The 21,301-nt window shown below is 41.7% G+C and overlaps 2 protein-coding genes across 2 annotated transcripts; both read right to left on the reverse strand.

Moving 5' to 3' along the window:
• Positions 1–378: 378 nt before the first annotated feature.
• Positions 379–7,018, reverse strand: xk (X-linked Kx blood group antigen, Kell and VPS13A binding protein). The gene is made up of 3 exons (XM_039673309.2): positions 6,672–7,018; positions 3,741–4,003; positions 379–1,326 (listed from the first exon to the last, which is right to left on the reverse strand). Exons 1-3 carry the CDS (start codon positions 6,914–6,916, stop codon positions 521–523), a joined length of 1,314 nt encoding a protein of 437 aa, XP_039529243.2. The 5' UTR covers positions 6,917–7,018; the 3' UTR covers positions 379–520.
• Positions 7,019–11,291: 4,273 nt separating this feature from the next.
• On the reverse strand, positions 11,292–15,616 carry LOC148970467 (uncharacterized). The gene is made up of 3 exons (XM_089125007.1): positions 15,611–15,616; positions 11,583–15,533; positions 11,292–11,448 (listed from the first exon to the last, which is right to left on the reverse strand). The coding sequence occupies exons 1-3, from the start codon at positions 15,614–15,616 to the stop codon at positions 11,431–11,433; spliced, it is 3,975 nt and encodes a 1,324-aa protein (XP_088981133.1). The 3' UTR covers positions 11,292–11,430.
• Between the last annotated feature and the right edge of the window lie 5,685 nt (positions 15,617–21,301).

The following is a 21,301-nucleotide window of genomic DNA, read 5'->3' on the forward strand; positions in this document are numbered from 1 at the left end:
GGGTGAGTAAATACTGACAGAATTTTCATTTTTGGGTGAACTATCCCTTTAAATTATCCAAAAAGGTCATAAAGGCATCATAAAAGAAATACATCCATATCAATCAAAACATTTAATCAAAGTCTTGTGTAATAAAGATGTAAATAAAAGCGATTGTATCTCTTACAATGATCTTCACACACTGAACATATAAACACAGAAGTTTTGTACATGAATCACATGCTACATACACTCCCAAGAACCAATGAGATTTCTTCTAACCATATGTGATGCGCTCTCTAACTGTGTTCAAATGTGAATAAACGCCTACATCATTTTAACAAGACCTGGATTAAACCACTCGATTCAAGTGGATTCGTTTTACGGCCATTTTGGATGTTCTATGTTTTGGTTAGAAGAAGGACAGAAACCTCTCAGGTTTCATTATATATATATATATATATATATATATATATCAGGAGAGTATATGATGACACAATTGAAATTTTTGGGTGAACTATCCCTTTAAGTTGTGCTTTTCTCACACGGCGCCGCACAAACTCTGCCCGATGTCCCGTTTGGTAACGCAGGGTGGATCGTCTCCATTGTCTTTCCCTGGTGGTTTGATCCTTATGGAGCCCGGCTGGGGAAGAGTCCCACGTAGCAGGCAGAGAGATCCACAGCACTCCCAAAAGCCCTGGGCTGGACTGGATGAGAACAGTTGCCTGCAAGGGTGGCAGAACTGGTAAAAGAGTAACATAAAAAACACAGCTGTGGCGTAACCCAACAACAGCAGTACTTCTAACACGGGAGCATCCACCCATTGGTAGAACTCAGTCCGGTGGACGTACCACATCAAAGTCAGCCCCGTGTTCTCGACAAAACGGAGGGAATAATACACTGCCACCCGCCTCCACGCCTGACCCTTATCGATCAAGTCGGGGTCGTCCAATCTGAGCTGAACAGCGGACCAGCAGAACACGTTGATGCCAGCGTACAGGAAGGTCAGCATGCAGAGGACGATAGTGGTCCCCACACGCGTCAACGTCTTCTCGATGTTCTCCGGGAACGGAGAGCGGCTGCTCCAGAAGAGAACCCACGGGCGAAGAAAGAACAGGACGAAGTTGACCGATACTACCGGAAGCACCCACACCTTCAACACTGAGCTGAAGAGGACCAGCACGGTCACGCGCGTGGCGATCTCGAACCCTCGCCACAGGAACACGCACAGGTACGCCAACGGACGCACGGACACTTCGTAATCATCGTAGCGTATCTTTATGGCGAGGATATTGCAGCGTAGGGCTCCATATACAATTGAGAGAAGGGAAATGACCATCAATGTACCTGGTAGGGAGAGGAAAGTAAAAAACATAATCACATAAAATTCAGCAAAAACATAATGTGTGGTTAAAATTAGAAATTGAACAAAGATCTTGTGTTAGATATGTGGATAGGGAATAAAATAATAAAATAAAATAAAATAAAATAAATAGGAAATAAGGGATAGGGAATAAACCACTCTACCATGTAGGGAGGTCAAATAAAATAAAATAATGAATGCATAAATAAATACAATCAACAGAAAATAAATTTAAAAAATAAATACAGAAAATAACATTCATAACTGAAAGAAAAGTAAAAAATAACAATAGACTATAAATATATAAATAAAATTTAAACTACACATATATAGGACTAAATAAATATAAAAATAAAATGAATGCATACATACATATTAAAACAAATAAAGTAATAAAATAAAATAAAATAAAAATAAAATGCATAACTCAAAGAAAAGAAGAAATAATAATAGACTCTAAATATCTAAATAAATATTAAACTAAACACACACGGTAATAAATAAATATAAAAATAAATTAATGCATAAATAAATATAAAAATCAATAAAAAATAAAGTTAAAAATAAATACAAAAAATAATAAATTAAGGACAAAATTTAATTTAAAATTAATTGAATTTGTTTAATCAATTCATTTATAAATTCATTTTATCTCATATTATTTTATTTATTTATTTATCTTTCATTTAGGCAGGTTTGGGCCTCCATAACTGCAGTGCACAATATGTTGCCATTTGGTTACAATAATTTACTATACTGTTAAGTAAGAAAACAATAACAAAAGCAGAAACCCCGAAGGCCTAAATCCACCAGCAGTGCCAACATATGGCCTCTTTCAGCCTTCAATCTGATCTAAAGTCAGTCACCGTTTCATTACTCTATGCCTCATGGGTAATGGGGTCAGACTGATTCACTGTCCATTATGGTCTTCCATCTGCAATACTACTTTCAAGGACAGACTGCAAGGCTGCCAACACATTCCTCATGCAGTGCGGATGACAATATATCTGCGAGACAGAGTCGGGACTCGGGACTATATATATTAATACGGTAGTCAGTGTACAGTGACACAGCTGCCAACAATTTACAGTGGGGTCCAACAGTCCAAAATTGAATTTTGCTTGATTTTGTAATAAAACAATAATAAAATTAATTATATTACCAGCATAATATAATAAATGGGGTTGGTACTGTACATTGGTAGTATGTTGTTTACTAACTTTCATGTAAAATCATAAACTGTTCTGTTTACAAAAAAATAACAATAGACAAATTAAAAAATATATTGGCTGTAGTGTTCTGTAATGTATATTGTCAGTATACTTAGTTTATAAGCTTTTATGTAAAATTATTTCTATTTATTTCAGCTTTTAATTATCAAATAATAAAAGAAATAAATTAATCAAATTAAACTTTCTGAATATTTCTGTTTATAGTGAGTACATATAGAGATTTTCAATGTACTGTAGTCTCAGACACACTAAACGTTGGCAGCAGTGTATGAGTTGTTTATTGGTTATTTTCAGGGATTTCCAATTTTCTTTGTTGTGAAGTGCTTCAGGGGATTTAATTAAATAAAGTTGTCCAGTTCATAAATTATTTCTGTCTGTTGAAGCCCAGTCTGAAAACACGCTATCTATTGTAGCTGATATTCTCAAAAACAAAGTGTGCGTCCTTGTGATAACAAGAGGAAAAAGATAAGTACGCCAGCCAAAGTCATTTCAGAGGCATTAGTTGAAACTCAAGCATGTGTGCAGAATGTATCACTGAGAGGAGCGTGTTAAATTTAGATGGGTGACGTGGGGAACAGTTCCACCTTAAATAGAGAGGACTGAATATGTAACAAAGGCTGTGTACAGACCATACTTGTTTAGCTGAAAGATGACATGCCTCAATGACATAAAAAAACAATTGTTCTCCCTGACATTTAACACTTTACAGATGTGGTGGAGAATGACAAAACATATTAACAGTAAAACTCATAAGCTTGAAATGCTCCACAAGGCCAAACAACAGAACGAAACCAAAGCAGGAATAAGTCTTAGTCATGCTCTAGAAACCCTTCAGAAGTCTCATTCTGGAAATGTATTTGTCCAACATTTTGTTTTTTAAAGTCGGCATGAATTGGTAGTTGCGATCTTCTTCTTTTTTTCTATTGTGACATATAGCCTATCCGAGTGAAGCGGCTCTTCTCAAACTAGAAAAAATGTTGAATGCTTGATTTTGTGCATCAGGAATTTATTGCTTGTGGTTTGCTAGTGATCTCATGTGATTGACATGTTGTCCTGCCCTCATGCCAGTAAACACATCAACAGAGAAGAGAAGACACGTTGCTGGAAGTTATTTTATACGAGGTTATATACGAGGGCACATAAAAAAAATGATGTGTGCTTCTCACCTCTACCGATAGACACCCCTTTCTGCAGCACACAGATGTAGAGCTGCAGCGTGAGCTGGGGTGCAGAGCCCAGGAAGGCCTGTATGACCGAGGTTCTGGCAAAAGCGGCTCTGTGCGTGACTAGCTTTCCCTCCGCCTGGCCCACTTCTTGCTCCACCTCTTCGGTCTGCCCGTCCCGGGGAATCTGCTTCTTACGGGTGATGGTGACATACGGCTCCTCCACCTTTCCAGCGCTGCCATAGATACAGAAGGCATCCAGGCACCTAATGAAATCAAATTCATATTTAATAAAATCTAAATAGTCATATAACTTTTTAAATTACAATTGAAATAAACAACATGCAATGCCCTTGTTTAATAAAGTATTAAAATAAAATAAAATAAAAGAGTTCTGCAACTTTTTAAATTACAGTTGAAAGAAGAAAAAAACATTTATTGCCTTTGGTTATTTTTATTTTTTTAAATAAAATAAATATATAAAATAACATTGTTCTACACCTTTTAAATTATAGCTGAAAGAAACAACATATAGGGCCTTTGTTTATTTTCATTATTAAAATAAAATTGACAAAACAAAAGCAAAATTGACGAGAAACCTCATCAGCACTGGTTTACCATAAAATTGAATAGTGTTATTTAATTAAACATGGCAATCCAGAAAAGCTACCATTTTTGTATTAAGGGGACCCTGGGTTTGCTGCAAATGCCCTATAATTATTCACTCTCAGAAAAAAAGGTACAAAAGCCATAACTGGGGCTGTACCTTTTCAAAAGGGAAAACTTTTGTCCATTTTAGGTGCTAATATGTACATTTTAGGAGCTAATATGGAAATGTAGGTGTTAATATGTACATTTTCGGTGCTAATATGTACATTTTAGGTGCTAATATGTACATTTAGGTGCTAATAAGTACATTTTAGGAGCTAAGATGTACATTTAGGTGCTATTATGTACATTTTAGGTGCTAATATGGACATTTTAGGTGCTAATACGTACATTTTAGGTGCTAATATGGACATTTTAGGTGCTAATGTGTACCATTAAGGTACCAATATGCACCCTTTAGGTACAAAAGTGTACATTTGAAAAGGTACAACCCCAGTGACTGCTTTTGTACCTTTTTTCCTGAGAGCGTTGGATCCTACTTTTATCCATCCACCGTGTCACAGTAGTAGACAATGTCAGCGCTCAGAGAAATGCACTTAATCCAATGAAAGCTCACCAGTTTAGTTGTAGCTTACCCGAGGACAGCTATTCTAAGGCCTCATTGGACAATCTCTCCATCTCATTCATTTAAAATGCGGAGAGTAGGTCTCACAGGACAGGTGCCAATCCTTGAGCGAGCATTTTCTATCCCAAACCTTGATGACAACCTTGCCATTTTACAGTAATAGGTTGTAGGCAACCCTGGTGATAATGTGTGATGGATGAGAGCTTGAAAGATAAGGCCAAGAGAGCCATGCACAACTCAAAGAAAATAAACAACTGAATTAAAAATTAATGACACAGGGCTGAAACTGTGCTGAGCTGCATTATCTGAATGAGCTGCCTCAGGTTGAGTTGCTAAACTGTACTATTAGAGAAATAGAGGCAATATCAATGATTCAATTATGCACATGGCCAGTGCAACAACACACGGATTGATAGAGATGGAACGGTTTTACTGTGAGGACTGGACTGGAAACTGTCAATAACACCAATAACTATACTTATAGATAATCTGAGGACACAAATTATACAGCTTGTGGCATGGTACAGTTTGGAAACATTACTATTTTTTTAAATGTTTTTGAAAGAAGTCTCTTATGCTCATCAAGCCTATTTGATCAAAAATACAGAAAAAATTTAATATAAATCCCAATGTAAAATAATGGTTTTCCATTTTTCAATAATATACTTAAAAATATAATTTATTTCTGTGATGCAAAGCTGAATTTTCATCAATTTCCATTAATCCGGTATTCAGTGTCACATGGCTCTTCAGAAATAATTATTATAGGCCTATGTGAATTTATTATCAATGGTGGAAACAGTGCTGCTTAATATTTTTTTGGAGCCTGCGATACTTTTTTTCAGGATTCATTGACCAATAAAAAGTTAAAAAGAACAGCATTTATTAAAAACAGAAAGTATAATTGATTATAGGAATATTAGTAATTGGTTCACAAAAAAAATTAACCTAACCTAAAATAAAATAACAGGAATCTTATGCTAACATTATAAGAGTGTTTCATTGTTGCTATGTGCCAACCTGCTTACTGTCATGAATTCCCTTGTTCAATTCCATGAAATAAAAAAATCATCATGACATCATCATCTAGGCCTACTGTATTTATGATGGGATGTGTCTCTTATTTTACAGTGCTACCATTACTTTGTATACTATAATAATTATACTGGATATTTGTAGAATTGTCAACATTAAATTATTTTGCAATAAACACCTGCAATGACACATGGCCTTGAGAAAAAAATCAGATAATAAATTGTAAACTAATAACCCTGCAGTCCTTATACTTTGAAAAAAATATGTCTATGCTATCCAAATATACATTACATTTATTTGTCTATAGGATGTTAACACCTTTTCAAAAATGAGAAGGTACAGATTTTAGGGAAAGACCCGGGGACATGAATCCTTGAACCATGAAACCTTTGACATGAATGTGCACCGTGGTTTATAGCTAAATTAAACGACAAATATTCATAATATTTATGCATAGGTAAAGCACAGGTTCATGTTGCGCGTGAGGGAAAAAAAGGGGGGGGGGGTGAAGGGAAACACCTTTGTTATGTGCACTCACAATGGACATTGTTTGCATCCATGTATGTGGATGGGTATAATTCCCTCCACACAGAGTGCAAGGCTTGTAATGTTAAGTAGAAACACATCCTCGCAGCTACATTAGTATAAGGAGAGTCGCCACTTACCTTATTATTGGTCCTAGTTGTAATATATGAAGAAGCAGTACTAGAGGTCTGTCTCTGCTCAGGTCTCTGTGAATAAAGATAAGTGTGAGCTGCACCAGCACGGATGGCACAAGCGTGAAGAGGAGCGTGAAACACTGCCAAATCTGATCACCCGCGGAGTGGTAAGTGCTGCTCAGATACAGAGCCGCCGTCGTCTCGGCAGTAAACAACGAGACCGACACAAGGACAGAGCTGGGTAGTCTCATCCTCACTCAGCCATGTTTATTTTCTGCTCTCTGATCTCACGAGCCTGCATTTTGAAGTTCCAGTGGACGCATCAACCACCAGCCGCAGATTCACAGCTGATCACCGCGGCGAATAAATATATTACTATTACAAGTATAACCAGTAGAGGGCGCCGTGAGCTCAATATTAACTGCCGGCAGTGTCACTGACAGCAGCGTGTTCATGCAGTTACGTTCTCCTACAATGATCATCAGCACAGCAGCATTTAGCTATCTGACATCCTGGGTTGAGCCCATTATAATGCCCACTAAAATGCTAAAATAAAATTCAATCCGGAGTTAGATTTCCATAGGATGGATGGATTAGTACCAACTTATGCCACATAAGAAAAAAGTCATATAGGCCTACTGAATTCAGAACTATACTACTTTTACCATATCTTATCTTTCTGTGACAAACATAGTAAGAGCAGTATGCGGTTCCAAATTTAGCAATGTTTTTTGTAAATCATAATTAACTGAATTATAAAATTATAATTATGAAAATTATTAGCCTACATAGTCAAAATTGAAGAGTCAAAATTATTATTTATAGGCCTAATGTCATAATTATGATGACATAATTATCATGAGCACTGTAATGTTAGAAGCGGGATGTCATATCAAATGTCAGTAGATCGAGAAGATTAAATCTTACCAGAAAGTGTGGGTGGTCGGGTTGAAAGTTAATTTAAAGAACACCTTAGGATTGGCTAATAATGAAATAATACATTCATATTGAAGGATTTTGGCCTATCCAGTCCAGATTTTCATTTGAATTTAGAACGGATTACAAGATTTTTGGATCAAGACTTGTAGCCCCGACCCTTTTCGGCGTTGCGCTCGAAGTCTTTTGACTTCCGGTCTGTATTTTCACAGCGATCTTGAAGTTGCATAGGAATGAATTTACTGCTCGTAAAAAAAAATCCCAGTCGACATTTGTTAAGACATATGCTTTACAATGCTGGTGATAACTTTTTTTTAACTCTACAATAAGTAAATCCACTTCACCAGCTATACTCCTCGACAGCTATGCCATAGAAATATACAGATCAACCATAAAAACGGAAGTTCAAAGACAATTTAAAGATGACGGCGCCCACGTTTCTCTGGTGCATAAGGGCTGTAGCATTGTTGTACATCTCAACATGCATTAGCTGTAATGAATAGCAAACACCAACAGAGGGCGCTTTAGACACTGTTGAAAGCACTTCAGGATAAAACAGTGGTTATTGTGTGCTCTCAGATTAATCAGAAGTTAAATGCTTTGTGCTACACTTGTAGTAGCATGCATGCCAGTCAACGGACAACCTCCTACAGTACAAACTATACATGCTTATCCCCTGGACGATGACTTGCCCAATTAAGGCTGACCCCTCAGCAGGGCCCGTGCTTTAATGTTGATGTTCTAGGTTCTAGGTCAGGATCTAATCAACCTCCTCCCAATCTTCAGGTACAGACTCTCATGATGACTGACTCACCTCTTCCTACAATACTTTCATTATTTGTGTTTGCCTATATGTGCCAATTTGATTGTTAAAAAAACGAATTGTTTCTGAGGTTTTGTAGTAGAGTGCACTTTTGTATACATGAATAAAAGCACTTATTTTCCTATAATAACCTTTCTGAATTAGGCTATATGCTTGACTTTTTAAGTCTTATATACTACTTACTAAAAAGCACTTTTGCAAGTCACTCTGAATAGGAGTTCATTAGACCAAATTAACTAGTTACAATTAAATTAAAGCCAAATTCTATACTGTACTGTAAATGGTACAAAGGTACAAAGTAATGAAAATGTATGACAAATCAATCCATTACATTTTTGTTTTCTTTTTCCTGAGATTTCTTTTTATATATATATATATATATATATATATATAACCTTTAACACGTGTTTTGTGTATAGCCATCTTTAGGCTAAGTAAAAAAAAAAAAAAAGCTATTTCTTATTTTGCGACTTTATATTTCAAATTGTGACTATGGCTGCGTCCGAAATGGCATACTCTCTTGAGTAGGTATGCCTACTACGTATTTTGAATAAGTAATTAGTATGTGTCTGTGTGTGTGTGTGTGTGTGTGTGTGTGTGTGTGTGTGTGTGTGTGTGTGTGTGTGTGTGTGTGTGTGTGTGTGTGTGTGTGTGTGTGTGTGTATGAATTGTAATCTGGACGTACTACATCTGCCATTTTGTCTTAATCATGTCACCTAGCGTCAGTTGTGTTGCATCAACATTCACAAAACCTCTCCCACATACTGTTTTCGCCTGCTATATAGTTGGGAAGAATGGGATTTTGGATGCAGCCTCAACTCAAAATTGCAATCTCTCATTGCACTTTACATGACTTTTTTTTTCCCCCTAGCTCTTGAGGCTGAAAGAGACTTTATCATACTTTCTTATGTGTCCTGAATTTTTTTTTTTTTTTTTTTTTAAAGGGACCAATCACATGCAGGTGAAAGTGTTTATTACTAAAGGCCCTGTGTCTCATTCATTGTGATATTCAGTAAGTGCCTTTTCTGCCTGATCCACTATATAGGCTGGGGAAATTCAATTCTGAAAATCCTAAAACCAGTGAGTGATAAGAAGAGCGATGTTTACAGTTCACTTTGTGTGCCCATTTAATGCTTGAGATTCCCATATCGATTTAGCGAGCTCTGATTGTGTGTGTTTTGTGGGCCAATCTATAAAATGCAACGTATAGGATGCCATTTCTGTGTAATTTGACAGTTTTTCAGAAACTGATTTCTGCAATGATTGCGGACCCCCATTCCACTCTGCTCTGTTATTCCTCCAGGCACTCCAAACGGGATTAGTATTGGCTCCGACTCAAGAGAATGTAAGATAAGTTGGAGATGATCTCATAGACCATCAAACATAAACACACAGCTTCATAAGCGAGAGAGGAAGCAAGCGAAAGGTTTAGAGAGGTGGAATTTTATTCAAAAGCCAGACACACACAATATAAAACAATCAGGATCAAGATAAAATAATAATAATCCAATTTCCACTTCCACCTGTTTCTGTGTGTTTTTAACAGACCACAGAAATCCAGAATTTTCGCCTGACAACAGATGCCTCGTTTGACAGGGTTTCTAATTGAGTGAATGAATGCAACTCAAGCTTCAATAACCCTAATAAAAATCTCAACTTGATTTTCTTTCTGGTGGGCTCAGGCGATGCATTATCGTAGCGTGTAATAAAACCCAGCGGTCATCCAGCTCGAATTCTAAAGTTGAATTGTCTACAGAAACACTAAAGAGGACGAAAGGCTTAATCATTGTGTGATTTTCCACTGAGATCGGGCCCTGTAAACGGAAGAGGCTGGAAAGAAGGTCCTCTGCTGTGGCTGTTTGATAAATGACTGTGAATAAGTGTGTCATTATATTTATGTGAGTGGAAACCCCATAGAGATCAGCTGTGCCACTCGGTCTAGCATGGGTTCATTGTAATTGTCGATTGTGTCTCAATTCCTTTTCATTTTCTTATTTACTACGTTGTAGTAAGCAAAAGGGCTGTGTGTTCTGTATGATTTGCAAAGGGAGAGTTAGGGAATAAAAATTACAACATCATTTTTAACTGTATTCCCTGAAGTAATTTTCTCTGAGTTACATTTTTTTATTATTTACTATACCTAGAGATGTGATGTAATACCTAGAGAAAGCTTTCATGAGCCTTGCAGAAAAGAATCAGGCAGGCACTCGTGTACAGTAATGAAATGCTTGCTATGTAATTGTTGCTTGCAGGGATTTTGAGAATACACAGTTAGGCTATTTTGAAAAGATGTTAATGGAGGCATTTTCGAACTGCAAACACATTTATCATGGTTTCCAGGCAAAATCTGCCACTAATCACTCTCAGTTGGCCCTGATAAAGAGAGGACAGATGGAAAATAAATATTGGGACAAACGCTTATAAGTAACATTTCGAAAACAACATGCAACTTTACAGACAAATCGTAGCCTTAATACTTTATCCAAATACTAAATACTGCCACAGTCACTGTTGTCTTTAAAATTTCCATCCATCCATCTTAACGCCTGAATTTATAACTGTATATAAAAAAAATGTTTTATGTTGTCACGGGGTGAAGAAACACTCGACAAGGCTGGCTTTGTGAAAAGGCCCCAGAGGGTGGATTTATTTACAATCAAATAAAGTTGGTGAAAGAAGTTCAGATGGCTTGTGGTGGCTGGTGCTTTAAGTGCTCTTCCGTGCTCAATTCAAATGAAAGTGGGTTTCCAAAACGGGCTCCACAAATGATGGGCTGTCGGTCACTCGCTGCTTTCTGGAGAGAATAGAGAGAAAGGTTAGACCAGCACTTCCATTCAGTTCGAGACTAGTGTCTGTCTGGTTGCTAAGCATGTGCTGCTTATGTGGCTGTGGGCTGATTGGGAGCAGCTGTGACCGATCAGCCAGCGATGAGGACGTGCAGGTGTTTTGTGTTGGTTGCCAGGGCGACGCTGCTTCCTCTGAGGGTGCTCGTCACATTCCCCCCCCCTAAGCGTCGTTCTGGTCCTGTGAACGAATGGAGACAGCAGGGGTGAAGTATGGGGAGGGTTGGGAATGACCCCTGACAGACCTGCATAAGCTGTCCAGATCCGTGAGAGGCCATCGGCGTTCGCGTTGGCGACCCCGGCCCGATGTCGTACCTCAAAGTGGAAGTCCTGTAGCGCTAGAAACCAGCGAGTCACCCTGGCATTGGTGTCCTTGGTGCGGGCCATCCACTGCAGGGGAGCGTGGTCTGTGACCAGGGTGAACTTGCGGCCCAGGAGGTAGTACCGGAGCTCCAGGACTGCCCACTTGATAGCCAGGGCTTCCTTCTCCACGGCAGCGTACTTCCTCTCGGCCGGGGACAGCTTCCTGCTGATATAAATGATCGGATGCTCCTCACCTTCCTGGATTTGGGACAGGATGGCTCCCAGTCCTGTGTCGGAGGCATCCGTCTGCAGCAGAAAGGGGCAGCTGAAATCGGGAGCGCGGAGTACGGGTGAGGACGTCAGCGCTGCTTTGACCCGGGCGAAGGCCTCCTCGACCGCTGGGGTCCAGCATACTTTCTCTGGCTGCCCCTTCCTGGTCAGGTCTGTCAGGGGGGCGGCTAAAGAGGAGAAGTTGGGGATAAAACATCGGTAATAACCCGCCAACCCCAAGAAGGCTCGTACCTGGGTCTTCGTCCGGGGTTTCGGGGCAGTGTGGATGGCCTCTACTTTCTTTTCCTGCGGCCGTATGAGGCCTCGTCCGACTTGGAAACCCAGGTACTTGGCCTCGGAGAGGGCTAGGTGACATTTTCGGGGATTGGCGGTGAGTCCAGCCCGCCGGAGTTCTGAGAGCACCCTCCGCAGGCGATCCAAATGTTCCTCCCATGCCTCGGAGTGGATCACCACGTCATCTAGGTAGGCCGCTGCGTATGCCTGGTGGGGCCGCAGGATGATGTCCATCATTCTCTGGAATGTCGCAGGGGCCCCGTGCAGGCCAAAGGGAAGGGTCCGGTAATGCCAGTGGCCACTGGGAGTTGAGAAGGCAGTCTTCGGCTTAGCAGCTTCAGAGAGTGGTACCTGCCAATAGCCCTTGGTGAGGTCTAGGGTGCTGATGTACCGGGCCCTTCCGAGGCGGTCCAGCAGTTCGTCGACACGAGGCATAGGGTACCCGTCAAATTCAGAGACTTCGTTCAGGCGGCGGAAATCATTACAAAAGCGGAGGGTGCCATCCGGCTTTGGGACCATTACAATGGGACTGGACCACGGACTCCGGGATGGTTCAATAACCCCCAACTTCAGCATTTGTTGGATCTCATCCTCAATAGCCTGCCGACGAGCTTCGGGGATACGGTAGGGCCGTTGCCTGACAATGACTCCAGGGGATGTCTTGATGTCGTGCTGGATCACGCTGGTCCGCCCGGGCTGGGTAGAGAACACATCCTGGAACTGACTGACCAGGTGCTGCAACTCCACCTTCTGGGCAGCCGAGAGATGAGGGTTGACGTCAACAACCACAGGTTCGGTGAGACTCAAGGCAGCCAGCTGGTCCCGCGTCCCCACCCACTTCTTTAGGAGGTTGACATGGTAGAGTTGGTCCGCCTGCCGCCGACCAGGTTGCCTCAGCCTGTACGTGACGGGTCCAATTCTTTCCAGTACCGTATATGGCCCTTTCCAGGAGGCCAGGAACTTGCAGGCAGAGCTGGGGACCAGGACCATGACGCGGTCTCCGGGCTGGAATTCTCGTGGTTGGGCTGCCCTGTCATAGTGGCGTTGCTGCGCTTGCTGGGCCTTGCAGAGGTGTTCGCGGACCAATGGCATTACTCGATCGATCCGTTCTCTCATCTGTCGAACATGTTCGATGATAGTACGATGAGGGGCAGGCTGCTGCTCCCAAGCTTCCCTGGCGACATCCAGGAGTCCACGTGGTTGACGACCGAACAAGAGCTCAAAGGGGGTGAACCCAGTTGAGGCCTGGGGAACTTCGCGGATTCCAAAGAGCACGTAGGGAATCATGAGGTCCCAATCCCGCTTATCCTCTGCCGTCACTCGTCTAAGCATCTGCTTAAGGGTCTGGTTGAACCTCTCCACGAGTCCGTCCGTCTGGGGGTGGTAGACTGTGGTCCTCAACTGTTTCACCCGTAGCAGCCTGCAGAGATCCGCCATCAGCCGAGACATGAACGGGGTCCCCTGGTCAGTCAGGATCTCCGAGGGGAGACCGACTCGGCTGGCCAGCAGAAACAGCTCCTGGGCGATGGACTTTGCGGTGGCCTTACGTAGGGGCACTGCTTCTGGGTACCGGGTGGCATAGTCGACGATCACCAGGATGTGTTCGTGCCCCCGGGCAGACTTTGGCAACGGCCCAACTATGTCCATTCCAATTCGCTCGAAGGGCACTTCGATGATCGGCAACGGGATGAGCGGGCTGGGGGGAGGGGTCCGGGGCGACGTGACCTGGCAAGTCGGGCAGGCTTGGCAGAACCGCTTCACTTCGGCCTCTAGGCCCGGCCAGAGAAAACGGTCGCGGATGCGCTGAGTGGTGTTGGCTGCCCCGAGGTGTCCTGCCATGGGATGGGAATGCGCCAGCTCTAGGATGGTTCCGGTCTTGGCTCTAGGAACAACCAGTAATTTCTTCTCCTCCCCCCTCCGCTGAGCGACACAGTACAGCAGGCCATTCTCAACGACAAAATGCGGGAGAGGGTGGGGCCGGGGGAGGACGTCTTTTCCATCGACGGCTCGCACCTGAGCCCAACAATGCTTGAGCCGATCGTCCTCCCGTTGTTCCTTGGCAAAGGAACCCCCTCCCGCAGCCTGTTGGTATACATCATAAAACAGATTAGTGATTTGGGAGGGGGACTCACCATCTCTCCCGCTGTCGGAGGCGAGCAGGGCAGGTCGGCGGCGGGGTCCACGAGGCCGTCTCCGTCTTTGACGGTTCCCTTCTGGGCTGGCAGTCTGAGTAGCGGCAGTGAGCAGTCTGTCGAAGCCGGGCCAATCTCTTCCAAGCAGTAGGGCCACCGGCAGGTCCTTCACCAGGCCAGCCTCCACCGGCCAGGTACCTTGGGGTGACGAGATAGTGATTCTACGCGCTGGTACTTGGCGAGTGTCTCCGTGCACACAGGTAATCGGCAGGAAGTTCTTCTGGCCGCTTCGGGGCCCACACAGCCGCGACTGGATTAGGGTGACCGCACTACCCGAGTCCAGCAGGGCCCGGAAACGTTTCCCTTCAACCACCACATCTGCTTCGGGGGCTCCCGATGGTACATGCTGGTGAACGATGCAACCCGCTAACCATGCTCGCTGGGGTGACGGTGGTTCAGCGCTGGGCATGGGTTCATCTCGCGGTGGGGAAACCATCGGTCTGCTGGCTGGTCGTGGGGTCCCTTCGAGTGGCCGTCGCTCCTGGACCACCCTCCGGGGAAACGGCAGCGCTCGGTCCCCAGCCTCACGGTGATGGATTGCATCCGCCAGCTCCATCGCCTCCACAAGCTCCAGGATGTTGGTAGGGTTCCTCATCCCAACCGCTTGTCGATGTGCACGGGGTAGAGCGCGGAGGAGGCGATCGACCACCACACGTTCCACTACCTGAGCTGCGGTGGGGTTCCCTTCCAAGAGCCAGTGTTGAGCAATACGGCTGAGCTCGGCTGCTTGCGCCCGGGCCGGCACACGGGGCTTGAACTCCCATTCCTGAAACTGCTGGGCAGCGCAGATGGAAGAGAGGCCGAGCCTCGCCAAAATTTCCTGCTTGACTTTATTATAATTTTCGGCATCCGTACGGGGAAGTGAGAAATAAGCCCTTTGGGCTTCTCCGGTGAGGAGGGGTGCCAGCGCGCGTGCCCACTCATCCTCGGGCCATGCCTCATTCTTAGCGGTGGTTTCAAAGACCTGCAGGAAGGCTTCTACGTCGTCATCAACGGTCATTTTCGGCAGCAGGCGTGTTGCTTGGGCGCGAGAATCAGGTAGCGGAATGCGCTGGGTGGCGGAAGCACCAATGGCGATGAGTTCTTCCTCCGTCCTGCCCTGGCGAGTGGCAAGATGTTCCACAATTTGTTGCTGGCGGATGCTCACTTCAGTGAGGCGTTTTAATATTTCCTCCATTGCGGGGATGAGCGTGCCGCTTTCCACCACCTGTAGTGCACAGGAAAAGAGAAAAAAAATTCAGAGGTTGGGGCGGTGAACTTGTCGGTGATTCTTCATGAACTTGCCCGCATTCTCCACCACTGTCACGGGGTGAAGAAACACTCGACAAGGCTGGCTTTGTGAAAAGGCCCCAGAGGGTGGATTTATTTACAATCAAATAAAGTTGGTGAAAGAATGATTTGCTAACGAACCGAACAGAGATGGTTTAGCTATAGCCTATAAACAGAAGCTTTTCTATTTTTAGTTTAATTCATATACTCACAAAGTCTGCACATCGTCGTTTTAAAGGGCGTTTTACAGAGCATTTGACCTAACGTTAGTCAAACCGCCTTAAAAATCATAACAAATGAACGGGGCCTCCCTCAAACAATAACGTTGATGAAATAGGCATGCATTTCCTTCTCATTCAGCCCTGAGTTTGTTGATGTCTCAGTCTTTTGTGAGTCGCGGATGTGACGCAGTGCTTGCGCGACGCGAGACGTTAACCACGCTTATCCGGGAAAATTCAAACGAGTTTTATGAGAAATTCCTTTGGATATTGGATACTGGATGCTTGGCGTATAAATCACCAAAATGCCCCCATCGAGGAAAGGCCCGATACCGGAGGAATTCGAGGAGATAAAGCTCTCTATCCACTCCCTGTGCGGCGATGTGGCTGCGGTTAGAGCGCAGCAGGATCAGCTCCTGGGACTACTGGAGGAGGTGAAACAACTACGCCTCCAGAACGCGGAAAAAGACCAGCGTATTGTGGATCTTGAGCGGAGAGTGGACGAGCTGGAACAATACTCCCGCATGAATGACGTGGTCATCACCGGGATTAAGATCAGGCCGCGCTCCTATGCGCGTGCGGTGGCCACGAACACCGGGGAGCCCAGCGACCAGGAGACACAGTCGGTGGAACAACAGGTTGCTTCCTACCTCCAGAACAGGGGGATAGAGATGGACCTGGAGCACATCGAGGCGTGTCACCCACTGCCCACGAAGAATGAGAGACCACCAGCGGTCATCATGAGGTTTACCAATCGAAAAAAGAAAATAGCACTCCTGAAGCAAGGACGCAAACTGAAAGGCACAAATGTTTTCATAAATGAACACTTGACAAAGAAAAATGCTGACATCTCAAGGATTGCACGACAACTTAAAAAACAAGGCAAGATTCAACAAACCTGGGTAACTAACTGTAAGATCTTCATCAAACTAAATGGGACACCGGAGGAAGCAAAAGTTTTGATGGTGAAGAGGATAGAAGATCTCGATAAGTATTGACATTGATGCAGCACCTGGTATCAAAGTAGCTTGTGACTCCATACACTAACAAATGCTATACAAACCAAGAACACAGATTACATCAAGTGTTGATATGGACATGCTACAGAACATTCTACAACATCAACAAATGGAACTGGAGACGTGTGAGTATCAAGTGCACACCACAACAGAGCCTGATACTGAGATAGACCCTGACAATAACTTTTTCTCTTCGATTGCTAAAAACTGCAATTATCTTACCCAAGAACAATATGAAAACAGTGTAAAACCAGAAGGTAATCTGTCAATAATACATTTTAACAGTCGAAGCATGTACACCAACTTTGAATCTATCAAAGATTATTTGGAACACTTCACTCATCCATTTAGCATTATTGCAATTACTGAAACCTGGTTTAATGATGATAAAGGTATTGATTTTTGTCTTGATGGCTATGAATTAAGATATACAAACAGAATAAACAAAATAGGAGGGGGGGTTGCTTTGTACATCCACAAATCAATTCAATTTAGTGTTTCAACTGATATGACCATAGCTGTGGATGGCTTATTTGAATGCATAACAGTGGAGATTCATAATGATAAAAAGACAAATATCTTCATGAGTTGTATATACCGGGCACCTGGTTCAAGCATAGAAACTTTCAATGAGTGGATGGGTAAACTGTATTCTACTGTGAACCAAAAAAACATATTTATCTGTGGTGATTTTAACATTGACTTGTTAAATCCAACCAAACTAAAAAACGTTGATGACTTCACTGACACAATGTATAGCTTGTCGCTGTACCCAACTATAACGAAACCGAGTAGAATAACGTCACATAGTGCCACAATCATTGACAACATCTTTACTAATATGATGGGAAATCAAATCATCAGTGGCCTACTCATATGTGAAGTCACTGATCACTTACCTGTTTTTTCTTTGTGTGACTGTAACCTCAAGAAAACTAAAGATACTATGGCAAAAATCTCTACACGCAAAATTACTGAGGACATGATCTGTGCCTTAAACAATAGTTTAGCACTCCAGGATTGGACTTCAGTTTACAGAGAATCAAATGTGGACAGTGCTTATTGTAATTTTTTAGATATTTTCACTTGCCTACACAATAAACATTGCCCTGTGAAAGAATATACTATAAAGGAAAAACACAAAAAAAGTCCCTGGATTACGAAAGGAATAATTAATGCTTGTAAAAAGAAAAATAATCTCTATAAAGTGTTTATTAAAGAAAAAACAATAGAAGTGGAACAAAGATATAAGAAGTACAAAAATAAATTAACTGATATTATAAGAACAAGCAAACGGTTATATTATCAAAAAAAACTATATGAACATAAAAATAATATAAAAGGAACTTGGGATGTCTTGAATAGCCTAATCAAACAAGGATCCTCAAAGTTGATATATCCTGATCACTTTATTGATGAAATTGGTGAAGAATATAATATGAGTAATGTAGTAAATAAGTTTAACAAGTTTTTTGTAAATGTTGGCCCCAAGTTGGCCGCTGACATTCCAGACAATGGAGCTATAAGATCAACTATTGAACGGAATTCCTTTTCATTCTTCCTCTCAGCTACAAATGAGCAGGAAGTAACAAACATTGTCTGTGAATGTAAAAATAAGTTCTCCACCGACTGTCATGATATCAGTATGACATTGATTAAAAAAGTTATATTGAATATTGTAAAACCCTTAACGTACATTTGTAATTTGTCATTCCAAACTGGCTGCTTCCCAAGTAAAATGAAAATCGCTAAAGTAATTCCAATTTTCAAACAGGATAACAAACACGTTTTTACTAATTACAGACCAATCTCTCTTTTGCCTCAGTTTTCAAAAATTCTGGAGAAGCTTTTCAGTTCTCGACTTGAAAGGTTTCTTGAGAAATATCATGTAATTAATGATGGCCAGTATGGCTTTAGGCCCAAAAGAACTACCTCGATGGCAATAACTGAAGCTGTTGAAGAAATTACTAATGCACTAGAGCAAAAAAAGTATGCAGTTGGTATCTTTATTGATCTAAGAAAAGCCTTTGATACTATTAATCACACAATCTTGTTAAATAAGATGGAAAGATATGGAATTAGGGGGCTGGCTGGAGATTGGTTAAAAAGTTATTTAACAGGGAGGTCACAGTTTGTAAAAATGGGTCAGTATTTATCAGACACTCTTGGCATAGTTTGTGGTGTCCCCCAGGGGTCAGTGTTGGGGCCAAAATTATTTAACGTGTATATAAATGATATTTTTACTATATCCAAAGTACTGAAACTCATACTATTTGCAGACGACACGAATATATTCTATAGTAGTGATGATTATAAGGAGCTCGTAAATGTGGTAAACAGGGAATTAAATATAATAAAAAAATGGATGGATACAAACAAATTATCTTTGAACATAAACAAAACTAAAATAATGATGTTTGGTAATCGTAGCAAATTGATTGAACAGAGAATAAGTATTGGTGATACCCAAATTGAAATTGTGAGTGAGTATAAATTTTTGGGGGTAATAATCGACAGTAAATTGTCTTGGAAGCCCCATGTCAGACACATTAAAAGAAAAATCTCCAAAAGCCTCTCAATTATAAACAAAGCAAAACTATACCTTGATAAAAATGCACTCCGTACCCTATACTGCACTTTGGTACTACCATACCTTATGTATTGCGTTGAAGTGTGGGGAAATAATTATCAGAACACAATAAATCCTCTGATTATATTACAGAAAAGAGCCGTGAGGGTCATTCATAAGGTTGGTTACTTAGAACACACTCATAAGCTGTTTAAGCAGTCAAATTTGTTAAAACTCGATGATCTTGTAAAATATAATACAACAATAGTCCTCTATAAAGCATTTAACAACTTATTACCGCCTAACTTACAACGTTTTTTTCAAATTCCTGTGCGAGCTCATAACTTGAGAGGCTTTGGATATTTTTCGTTACCAAGAGCCCGAACTACTCGTAAACATTATTGTGTGTCTGTATGTGGAGTGAAACTCTGGAACAAACTGGACTTACAACAAAAGCAATGTCAAACTATCCATCAATTTAAATTGTCATATAAACATAGGGTCTGGTTAAAATACAGAGAGGAGGATTTTTAATTTATATTGATGTTGTACTCTGTCTTATAATGTTAACATGTGCTCAATGTTTCCTTACCATCGTTGGTATATTGTCCATTACCATCGTTGGTATATTGTCCATTACCATCGTTGGTATATTGTTCATTACCATAGTTGGTATTGTTTATTCTTCTTAAACTGTTTGATAATGTTGTTATAATAAATTATTGTGACTGTGGTAACGCCACCATGATACAACCTATGTAAACAATCCGTGACCAAAGTAAACATGAAGCTTAATGTATTAATCACCAAGTGGTGAACTGGGGTGGGATTAAATAAGTTTTCTTCTTCCCACTCCCTTTCAGGTAGAATTCGATTTGTTTTGTTTGTTGTTGTTTTTTTGTTTTTTTTTTGTTTGTTTGTTTTTTTGTTGTTGTTTTTTTTTGTTTGTTTCTTGTTTCTTTTTGCACTGTATGACTTAACAAACATTTTGTCTGCCTTGTACTTTTGTGCCATTGCCTGAAATAAATAAATAAAAAAAAAAAAAAAAAAAAAAAAAAGAAGTTCAGATGGCTTGTGGTGGCTGGTGCTTTAAGTGCTCTTCCGTGCTCAATTCAAATGAAAGTGGGTTTCCAAAACGGGCTCCACAAATGATGGGCTGTCGGTCACTCGCTGCTTTCTGGAGAGAATAGAGAGAAAGGTTAGACCAGCACTTCCATTCAGTTCGAGACTAGTGTCTGTCTGGTTGCTAAGCATGTGCTGCTTATGTGGCTGTGGGCTGATTGGGAGCAGCTGTGACCGATCAGCCAGCGATGAGGACGTGCAGGTGTTTTGTGTTGGTTGCCAGGGCGACGCTGCTTCCTCTGAGGGTGCTCGTCACAATGTGTGTTTTTGCCTTTAAGTAGATGGTAAATATATTGAAATTTGTTATGTTGCAAATCTGCAACAGCGAGCATAATGGTCAATTTGGTGTGCCGCAAATCTGCAACAGCGGGCATTGGTCAGTTTGGGGTCAATTTGGTATGTTGCAAATGGTCAATTTGGGGTTAATTTGGTATGTTGCAAATCTGCAACAGCGGGCATAATGGTCAATTTGCTACGTTGCAAAATGTTCCTGACCGTGCGTAAACAGGAAATACGTCCGTCACATTTTTCGGTCCCACTAGAAACAAGTGCTTGTCGAAGGTCCTAGGTCCGTAGCTAATATGCACTAACCGGCATTGGGGGAATGCAGATGTTATCTTCTCGGCTGGTTGACTGAGTCAAACGGTTTGTTGCATATTTGCGCGAGTGGGCGTTAAGGGGTTAAAGTCTATTCTCGTATATAAAGAATATAAAGTAGTTCATTTAGACAGCAGCAATGAGCTAACATAATGAACAGGATTGATCTATGGATAAAATA

The sequence above is a fragment of the Pimephales promelas genome, chromosome 21 (assembly GCF_988280905.1).
Source record: "Pimephales promelas chromosome 21, fPimPro1.hap1.1, whole genome shotgun sequence".
Taxonomy (NCBI): Eukaryota; Metazoa; Chordata; class Actinopteri; order Cypriniformes; family Leuciscidae; genus Pimephales; species Pimephales promelas.

What these genes read in the sequence shown, in the direction of transcription:
- xk (XM_039673309.2), bottom strand. Translation starts at nt 6,916, where the DNA reads ATGAGACTACCCAGCTCTGTCCTTGTGTCGGTCTCGTTGTTTACTGCC. An exon ending in CAACTAGGACCAATAATAAG is followed by an intron (nt 4,004 to 6,671) that starts GTAAGTGGCGAC and finishes TGATTTCATTAG; the next exon opens with GTGCCTGGATGCCTTCTGTA. An exon ending in AGGGGTGTCTATCGGTAGAG is followed by an intron (nt 1,327 to 3,740) that starts GTGAGAAGCACA and finishes TCTCCCTACCAG; the next exon opens with GTACATTGATGGTCATTTCC.